Consider the following 10,363-nt stretch of genomic DNA (forward strand, 5'->3'; position numbering starts at 1 on the left):
GTGCCACCCCCCTGCCTCTTCTGCCCTGCCTTTCCCTCCTGAAGAGCCTGTAACCATCCAACAGGGCGCTCCAGTCACAGGACTTGTCCCACCAGTTTCACTTATGCCAACGATATCAAGTCTCTGGCACCTGGCGAAAGTTTCCAGGTCACCATTGCTTGTTCCTCAAGTTGCATTCATTGGTATAGAAACATTTTCATGAGTGGTGCTTTGCAACCAACACTTGTGAAGGAAATTGAGGGGTTCCCTTACTGCTCATTTCCTCGTGTTTTGGCACACAATGCCACTGTTGATCACTGGCCAGCCAGGTATTCTCCCATTCCCCTTCCCAGACTAGTTTAGAGCTCTGTCAAAGAGCCCTGCTTGCTCCTGTGCTAGAACTCCTTTCCTTTTCCCCTCTGAGAATGGCTGAACCTGTCAGGTGTGTGTAGACGAGGGGGTGAATAGATCACCCCACAGTCAAAAACCCAACATTTTTTTGCTTGCACCAGCCTTGGAGCCATGCACGGACCCCATGGATCTGCCTATTCCTACCAGTATAATTCCTCGTTACCGACAGGTCAAGGAAATTACTACCAGTGTTCCTGACCCGTCAACCAATTGTCCCAAGGCCCTGGAGTCTCAGTTGATGGAGTGCACTGTGTCAGATGAGTTGGTTTAAAAACCTTTATTGGTAAAAGCATTTTCCTGGGAGAGACGTCCTTTTATGTCCTGTCTGGGCACAGCAGGACCAGCAGTGACAGCAGCACAGGTGAGTTCCTCATTCTCTTCTCCTGGTGCCCCACAAGGAGAGGTGCTGGTTGAGAAGGTCCCGGGCCAGGAAAGCATCTGCTGCGCTGGTCCCTCCGCTCGGCTTCCTTGGCCGTGTCCCTCAGAAGAGCAGGACAGTGCGGATACTGAAAGGTGGAAGGGAAGGGAGGGTTGGCTGCAGCTCAGGAGCAGGCAGTGTGGCAGGCAGGTGTGCCTGGGGACCGGCCACCTTCTCTGTCATCCAGCCTCTTCCTGACTGAGCTGCATGAGGCATGCAGCAGCGGGGCAGCCTTCAAATCCCTGCTGAGGGGATTTGGCCACAGGATCTGTGCTGAGCTGAACCATGAGCAGGAGGGTTCCCTGTGCTGAACATGGGCTCTTTCCTCTGGGCTATGGCAGAACTTGCCAGCACTCAGCTGGGAGGCCCTGCTTCCTCAGAAGGCTCAGGTGCTCTTTGGGAAGCCAGTGTTGCATGCTCTGCCTGTTGGAATTTTAGGAGGAGGTGCTGAGGTTTGCTGAACTTCCTGCTGGTCAGGGTCTCACCTTTTTCCTGCACGTAACAACTCAAATCCCTCGTTCACTTTAGCGAATGGCAGCGTGTGCGTGATCAGCATGTCCGAATTGAATTTCTTCTCCAAATAGCCGCAAATTAATTTGGGGATACAGTCTCTCATCTTCCAGCCTAGAAAGAGGAGAGAGCAGCTGCATGAATAATGGGAGAAAGGCTGTTTTGGTAAGGTAGTGTTACTGTCAGGGTCAGGACTGAGTGACCAGTGCTGGTGCCACACCCTTGTGAGATGTTTTCTGCTCTTTAGGATGAGTGGGTCACTGTGTGGAACGGGTGGAGGATTATTTGCATGTCTAATGCTAATGTTCAATACAGGCAATGCAGTGCTCCTCTTTAGTTGTCTTTAACATGAAAACACTCTTTTACTAGGATTTGTCAACTGCCAAGAGAGGAAAAGCCAAAATATTAAGATTGCATTCTTAAGTTCACTACCTCCAACCACAGTCCCCTTCCAGGTACGCCCAGTCAGCAGAAGTGTGGGATCGATGGAAATCTCTGAACCAGAATCCAGTTCTCCGATCATCACACAGACACCAGTGCTCATATTGCTGGAAGCCAGGGCAGCAATCTGATGGGACAGGCAGGAGAATGAGAGAAAGCCCTTATGGGTTAGTCATGAGAGTGCTCTTTTTTTGCAATCTCCTGCTCCTCCCTGGTAATCTGAAAACACATATTCCCCCTTGTGGAGCAGACCTGGGGAGCTTGTGGCCTCTTTTAAGATTCCTGCCATTTTCTCTCACAAAGATATGCCCAGCAGTGCAGGCAGCCTGTGAGGAACTTCCCATGGAGGTGATTTTAGTCCTGAGAGGAGCCTGTGATGATCTGGGAGGGAGGACATGTGCTGACATTCCACCTACCATGGTGTCCGCGTGCCCGATGGCCTCAAAGGAGTAGTCCACACCCTGCCCGGTCATCTCAGTGAGCACCTCCTGGATGGGCTTCTGGAAGTCTCGAGGGTTGATGCAGTCAGTGGCTCCCAGCTCCTTGGCCTTGGCAAACTTGTCCTTGTTGATGTCCACGGCAATGATGCGGGAAGCTCCAGCTGCCTTGCAGCCCATGACAACAGAGAGGCCAATTCCTCCAAGTCCAAAAACAGCACAGGTGGAGCCTGGTTTTACCTGCACAGATGGGAGCCTGTGAGTCTCCAGCAGGAGGAGGAGGAGGAGGAGGTTTCTTTTGCACAGGATTGATGAGCTTGTGAGGGTGGCTGTGGTGTGCTAGACACACCTGAATACCAACCTTGGCTGTGTTGATGACAGCCCCATAGCCTGTGGAAAACCCACAGCCAAACAAGCAGACTTTGTCCAGAGGTGCTGCAGCATCTATCTTGGCAACGGCGTACGCTGGGACCACGGTGTATTCTGCAAAGGTGCTGACCCACAGGAAATGATGGATCTGCTTCCCTTTGCACGAGAAGCGGCTGGTCTTGTCCGGCAGCAGGTTTTGTGCTTCAGAAAAACTGTGGAGGAGATGCAAGTATTTGTATTTGATTGTCTGAAGCACTGATGGGGGTGTCAGATTTGTCATAAAGTCAATCCCGTGTGTGTGTAGGGGAAGGCAAAGTAAACTTACTGGGACTTCTGGCAGAAGTTGGATTCAGGATTCTGGCAGAAGCTGCATTCCCCACACTGAGGGTGGCAAAGTGGGATTACTTTGTCACCTGGAAGCAAGGAATATCCCATGTTATGTGGGTCTAAGTATGTTACTTGTGTCAGATCTGATTCCTGGGCATGTATTTTTGTGTGTGTGTGTGTGTCAGTTACCTGGTTTCATAGAGGTCACTCCTTCTCCAACACTTTCCACAATTCCAGCTCCTTCATGGCCAGGGATAACTGGGAATTCTGCGTTGGGAAAGCAGCCTTGCAGAAGGTGTTCATCTGTGCAACAGATGCCTGTGGCCACAAGCTATTTGGAGAGGAACAAGCAGATGTCCTGGCCTCTGTCTAACTCAGTTTGTGGAAGCAATTTTCCCAGGGGTGTTTTGATGCCCCTCAGTCAGTGCTGGCACTCTATGCCAGCACACTGAGCCCAGGCTGGGCTTTCCCCTTCTGCTCACTCTGAATGCTCCATGTGGCCTTTCTCTGCACTGAGCTGGAGGTGGAAGTGGAGGGGAGGCCACAGTGTGGGTACCAGAGCCCTGTCCAGCAGAGCAAGGGCTGGAGACAGGAATTCCTATGTGACACCTTAGACAAGAAGTAGTCCAAAAAGGAAACCCTGGCAGATGGTGCATTTGAGCCAAGGCAGCTCTGGGCAATGAAAGCCTCTTGGAGGATGCAGATCCCTGAGTTTTACTGAAGGTATAACCATAAAGAGCAATTCCCACAAAGAAGGAAGAAAAAGTTATTGAGATGTATTTTTACCTTGATCCGGACTTCCCCTGCCTTTGGGGGTGCAACTTCTACCTCCTCAACAGAGAGTTTGCCCGGGGCCCAGGCAACAGCAGCCCTGCACCTGATAACCTGGAAACAACCAAGAGGAATACATTGCATGGGAACGTTTGCATTTAAAAGCACAAGGCTGGGGGAAGTCATCCTGCAATCACCTAAACCTGAGGTGCTCAAACTGGGTGATGCTCAGCTGCACCTGAAACCAAGTGCTGTCCAATGAACACTGGCCTAGTTTGGGGTCTGCGGAAACCCCATTTGTGGTTTGTGACCCAAAGATTTTCAAGTGTAGCCTTGGAAAGTTACTGGGTTCTGATGGCTTTGGTGGATTTTTCATAATATCCCTATGTGTTACTGGTCAGACCCTGCTGTCATGAGCACTGCAGACTCTGCCTAATGGAAATGCCCATGGAGAGCTTTGATGTCAGCCTTGTGACACGCTGGGCTGAAGGTGAGAGAGAGGGATTATGGAATTGTCCCCATCTGATTGGCACCTGGATAGTTTTTTTCCTTTAGCAAGGTTTGATTTATGTGTGACATGGCACAAACCCTTCCCCAATCAACTCAAAGCAGTCTGGCATCAGCAAGATGGGGCTTGCTGCCTGAAAAGGGTATTGCCATGGACAAGGCTGAGTGCAGGAGGTGAGCGGCTGAGGAGGGCACCACTGAAGAGCTGCGTTTGCTGCCAGAGCAGGAGCACAGGGTGGGATTGAGCAGGAGGGTGTTTTTCAGGGCAGCACAATTGCGTATTTTGTCTCCTGAGCAGCCGGGCTGGACGGAGGGGGAATGCACTACCGAATGCAGGTCTGGACACGTGCAGTTGCCTGAGAGCAGAGTCTGGAGAAATTTTCAGGGGTTTGGGAGAGGTGGGGGAGTAAGGGAAAGGGAGGAAAGAGGGCACGCGGAGTGGTGTGCAGGCTGAGCCTTCTGCAGCGGATCTGGCCGAGAGCAAGGCACCTCGGAAAGGAGGATGGGAAATGCCTTGTCCTTACTTTTCCCGCGGTGGCCATGTGGTCTTAGCAGAGCTGTGTCTGTCGCTGTCGCAGGCTGGAGGGAAGCTGCTGTCTGGGCGTGTTGCAGGATCCGCCAGGCGTGGAGCGGGAGCAGTCCCGGTGCGGCACCGTCTCTGGAGAGCGCTGGTTAATGTGTGCCGGGTGCTGGATGCTGGGCGGCACAGGGAGTGCTGAGGGGAGGAGCTGGATAGCGTCAGGGAGATGGATGGGAGCAGAAGTCCTCCAGGCAGGCTTTTATCAGTGACCCTGCCCTTGGGTCATTGCCTGCCCTCCGTGCCTGAAAGGCTCAGAGAGCTCAGAAAGGTTGGTTTATTTCTTCGGGTTGCTTCTGGCAGGGGTGGAGGGAGGAGATCTGCATCTCTGCTGGGGCTTCCTTGGCATCCCCTTTTTGCCAGGTTGGAGCATTTGACCTGGTGGCCATTCACACCACGATATTTGCAAAAGGATTAAAAATGTTTAAAAACTAAAATAAAACAAATCAAAAGTCAGTGAAAATGTGGTGTGGTGGATAAAGACACATTGCTGTCTGGGTTGAAGCTCTAGTGTCTGTGGTATTGGAGTTATTTTCTCCAGAGTAGTAAGGCAGAACATGTCAGAAGAAGATTCTTTTCCCCAAGGACCCATTTGCTTCACTCCAGTGTAACCAGGTTTGTAGGTGGGTTCACTCCACCCAGACTTTTCAGGTTCTCCCAGAGCTGTTTTGTGCTGAGACATTGGACAAGGCGATGTATTGCAGGGATTGGATGAGCGATAGCTCGTTGGAGGACCAGGTAGAGATGAGCAGCCCGAGTGTGATGTAACCCCCACAGTTCGAAAGGAATCTTCCATCTGTGTGGCTGAAAAGACACTTTTGCAAACCAAAGGAATGGGATAATTTCCTAGAAGACTGCCACTAATGACATAAAGCCCCTTTTTGGATCACTAGCCATTTAGAATGCTATAATGAGGAGAAGATAGCTCTTTGGCTATTGAGAAAGTTTATATGCGTGTATATATATTTTTTTATTTAATGAAAAGACATCTGTTGACATTTGGATTAGCAAACAGGATTAGACATGATCAGAAAAAAGTACAGCATTCCTGAATGAGGAGAGCATTGTTCTGTAGACTCAAGCTCGGCACATTCAGCTCTACAGTTGATTCACATGTCCTTCATAAAATCACAGAATGGCCTTGGTTAGATGGGACCTTAAAGATCATGTTGTACCACCCCCCTGCCATGGGCAGGAACACCTGTCACTGGAGGAAATGACTCATAGCCGCATCTGAGTGGCCTCAGATGCTGCCAAGGATGGAGCATCCACAACTTCTCCTCAGCCTGTTCCAGCGCCTCAGCACTGTCACAGTAAGGAATTTCTTCCTAATATCTGGTGTAAACCTACCCTCCCTCATGCCTGTTATCCTAGCAGGACACCCACCAGATGCTGTGGAAGAAGACTACAGTTCTTCTCCAAGATTATCATGTACTTTCCTGTGCCTTGCAAGCCTCACTTCAGCCCCAAAGTGGGCTGATTTGAGTGCTCAGCCAAAACCAAAAATACTCTGTAGGCTGTTCAGACAGACCCACTGTACAGAACTCCTGGGACACAGAGTAGTTGGCTTTGATTCCCTTTCTGTCTTCTGCATGGCACAAGGGCTGGAAAGCAATTCCAGAGGACGGATGCTCTATGGCTGGTATCCCATAGGGTTGGCAGTGTTTGAAGTTGAAACCAACAAATTTCAAAAGACCTGTAACAAAGAATGAATTAATTCACCTGCTTCCTAGATAGCATCCCATACAGATGGCTTATGATTTCATCTCACTGCTAAGGACATAAATGTGCTACTTGTGCTGGCACTTCATGGCTCTGAAGACGTGTCTAGAGTCTGCTGTTGAGCGGATAACCTACACAATGGTCATAAAAAGATCTTTCAAATATGTACTGTTATTTTTCCTTAAAACATCTGTGTGATGCTCTAGTCCCCCAGACCTGCAAACCCACCACTGATGCGTAATGAGAATTTCTGTCTGCCCTGCTTGCAGTTGTTAAGGGCCATGGGGAGCTGGCACCTCTGCAAAACATTTGAAATGTATGTAATTATTGTAGGGAGTTGATACTGAGATGCTGTTGCTGTGCAGATTTTTGTATCTGTTTCAGGCAGGAGGTTGTTGTTGTTTTTGTCTTATCCAGGTAATAGAGGGAAAATAAGATCAAACTTGTATGTCAGCAAGCATGGCTTTAATGATTAACTTTTTAATGGCCAATCCTGTGTATCTTCATTCTACAATATGTGCTACCTTGACTTGCTGTATGTAGCCATGTGTTTTATAAGCTTTAATAGCTGATCTGTGAGGTCAGATGCCATTATACACAGGCACAGACCTCAAGGTATTTGTGTTCATCTTGGTAGTCAGTTTTCTGTCCCCCTCTTTATGTTCTGGTTGTTTGCTGCCCGTATCAAAGAGGTGGAAAGACGGTAGAATATTTGACAGAAATCTCTGTGGAACAGATGCTGAAATGCACTTATGAGGGCTAAGTACAAATCTTATCTTTCCTGGTGCCAACATCAGGTTTCTGTAATTTTTAATTATGAGTCAGAGTCTGATATGAGTTCCCTTATTAATGACCCAGCATTGCATTTCTGTCCACGGTGTAAGTGGGCACCTGTTTCAGAGACAATTTTTGCATTCTACTGTGAAGGACAAACTAGACAATATCCTACAGGATTTTTTAGCAGTATTGATAATTCCCTATTCTAAAAGATGCCCTGGTGCTTTAATTTCCATAAGAACAGAAATATTGTGTACCTCTTACAAAACCTCTTACATACCGCTAGTATGAGGCAAAAAGAGGTAAGGAAAGTGGGAGTTAGATTCACCCTGATATATTGTACCTAGCAGAGATATAGAAAACAATTCTGACAAAGATCTATTAAAATGAGCAATTGATTGTGTTCACCCTAATGGAGGAGAATGGCTGAGGGAAAAAATGTTAAAATAGAGACCAGGACTCTTGGAGCAATTGCTGATATTGAGTCCATGCTATCATAGAATGATGGAATATCTCAACCTGGGGGGGACCCATTACGACCATAGCCTTACCTTTTTGTTCTCTTTTTTTTTGCTCAGAAAAAATTCCTTTTTGGGACTAGCTGTGACCATAGTACATCCTCCAGAATTTTGCTCTGCAATTACATTGCTAAGGAGGAATTTTACTTTATGATTTCTGTTAGCCTAGATATAGCACCTCTAGCACCCACATCTGTGTGTTATGGGACACAAATGCACATGTAATGTCTCTTCCCCATTACAGTCCGTACATTTCTCTGAGGTTGTTCCAAAAAGAAAACTAGAGCAGGAGAAAAGCCTCCATTCTAAGATCAGGATCTAAAGTGGAAAAATAAGAAGGAAAGAAGGAAAAATTAGGAGAGAATAGTACAGAGCACAGTGATGGGTCTATAGTAGATGCCCATGGTGACATCCACGTTATTTGTTTGCCCCTTGATTGTCACCCAGAGGCTCTTAACTGTGCCCTTACAGCTGCGTACATTCCAACCCTTCTATTCCATGCAGTGCCACCCCCCTGCCTCTTCTGCCCTGCCTTTCCCTCCTGAAGAGCCTGTAACCATCCAACAGGGCGCTCCAGTCACAGGACTTGTCCCACCAGTTTCACTTATGCCAACGATATCAAGTCTCTGGCACCTGGCGAAAGTTTCCAGGTCACCATTGCTTGTTCCTCAAGCTGCATTCATTGGTATAGAAACATTTTCATGAGTGGTGCTTTGCAACCAACACTTGTGAAGGAAATTGAGGGGTTCCCTTACTGCTCATTTCCTCGTGTTTTGGCACACAATGCCACTGTTGATCACTGGCCAGCCAGGTATTCTCCCATTCCCCTTCCCAGACTAGTTTAGAGCTCTGTCAAAGAGCCCTGCTTGCTCCTGTGCTAGAACTCCTTTCCTTTTCCCCTCTGAGAATGGCTGAACCTGTCAGGTGTGTGTAGACGAGGGGGTGAATAGATCACCCCACAGTCAAAAACCCAACATTTTTTTGCTTGCACCAGCCTTGGAGCCATGCACGGACCCCATGGATCTACCTATTCCTACCAGTATAATTCCTCATTACCGACAGGTCAAGGAAATTACTACCAGTGTTCCTGACCCATCAACCAATTGTCCCAAGGCCCTGGAGTCTCGGTTGATGGAGTGCACTGTGTCAGATGAGTTGGTTTAAAAACGTTTAAACATTGGCAGTGTATCATTTTAGAAGTTTAAAGTTCTAGGTCTTATTTAGAAATGTATTCAGATCTGGATTCACATTCTTTACTCACAGAAAGACCTTTACTGAATTGGAAGGATTATTAATTTTTGACCTAGCCTGCAATCATGGCACTTGAGTAACTTCTCACTGAACTGTATGTCTGGTTCACCTGTACTCAGTTGTAGAACCTGAGTCCTTGCAAGTTCTTCAAGACAGAAGATATATCTAATTCATTGTCTTTATTTTGGAAGGAAAAAACATATATTTGCCTAAGAGAAATTTTAAAATGTCACAGAAACTTCACATTGATAAAAGACAGAGAATAGATGACATTGGATGTTCAGTATGACAAGTTTTTTTCTGTAATAGCCACTGCTCATTTAGGAGTGCTATATAATTTGAAATTAATGCACCAGACTTGGGTATAATACAGTCCTTTTGTAACCTGTCTCCCTTGACACAGATCTAAGTAGGTATATATTTAAAGGCTTCTTATTTTTTAATAAAATTGAACAGACTGAATATGATGTGCTAGGGTGCTACTTCAGAATTTGCAATAATAAAATGTCAAAGAACAAGCTGCAAGCTGTTTTGTTTTTTTTCTTGAGATACTCAAAGAATTAATTTTATGCTGGCATATATTGTAATTAGAAATAGCTCTGTGCATCATAATTAAACTAGTAGCTATGGAAACCAAAACAGACTAGAATAAGTGTAAAAGGAGAATAGTGAAGAAGCCAATCATAAAATTCCTTTAATCAGTTTATTTTTAATCTTTCTGGGAATGCAAATTGGAATACTAAGGGTCAATACTACTTTCTTACTCTTTTTTAACCTTTGTATGTTTGGAAAGAACAGTATTCTTTCCAAACTACTTCCTAGGTATTAGATTTTTTCACTCCAGAACTTCTCTACCCACACAGTCTTAGGTGTTAAAAGCACACCATTTTTAAAGAACCATTCTGTACTAAATAATTGTACCAATTTATCCTTTTTTGAAATGAGAACTCCATGTTTTCAACAGCTGAAAATCTCCATGGTGCCCTACCCCCTTAGCTATTCCGACAGCCATCCGCTGAACGTGTTCCAGTTTAGCAGCCTCCTGATGGGTGTGGGGGAAGGATGGATGCATCTCTGAGCCGTACTCACCTGATGCAATCTCGAGTACTGAATGAGGGGGAAGAATCACTTCCCTTGCTGTGCAGGTTGCTCATACTATGACCACCAAGCAGGCAGACAGCCTTTGTGACTCAGCGCTGACTCATGTTTAAATTCTCACTCAGCCTCAGGTCTTTTCTGAAAGAGCTGATTCATGGCAAGTCACTCACCAGCCAATGCTGTTGCATGGGGTTATGCCAGCCCAGGTAAGTCAGTTCTTAACAAATTCCACCAGGTACCTCATAGTCAG

The 10,363-nt window shown here is 46.8% G+C and overlaps 1 protein-coding gene across 1 annotated transcript; it reads right to left on the bottom strand.

Moving 5' to 3' along the window:
* Nucleotides 1-723: 723 nt before the first annotated feature.
* On the bottom strand, nt 724-4,712 carry LOC136556073 (alcohol dehydrogenase 1-like). Its single transcript, XM_066549127.1, has 9 exons — nt 4,695-4,712; nt 3,679-3,777; nt 3,082-3,223; nt 2,891-2,978; nt 2,558-2,777; nt 2,176-2,436; nt 1,751-1,886; nt 1,294-1,432; nt 724-896 (listed from the first exon to the last, which is right to left on the bottom strand). The coding sequence occupies exons 1-9, from the start codon at nt 4,710-4,712 to the stop codon at nt 872-874; spliced, it is 1,128 nt and encodes a 375-aa protein (XP_066405224.1). The 3' UTR covers nt 724-871.
* Between the last annotated feature and the right edge of the window lie 5,651 nt (nt 4,713-10,363).

Source organism: Molothrus aeneus, chromosome 4 (assembly GCF_037042795.1).
Source record: "Molothrus aeneus isolate 106 chromosome 4, BPBGC_Maene_1.0, whole genome shotgun sequence".
NCBI lineage: Eukaryota > Metazoa > Chordata > Aves > Passeriformes > Icteridae > Molothrus > Molothrus aeneus.

Bases quoted from the DNA above. Each gene is read 5' to 3' on its own strand.
- LOC136556073 (XM_066549127.1), bottom strand. The intron at 2,979-3,081 runs GTAACTGACACA...CCTTGCTTCCAG, and splicing joins AGTGACCTCTATGAAACCAG to GTGACAAAGTAATCCCACTT. The intron at 1,887-2,175 runs GTAGGTGGAATG...CTGTCCCATCAG, and splicing joins TCGGGCACGCGGACACCATG to ATTGCTGCCCTGGCTTCCAG.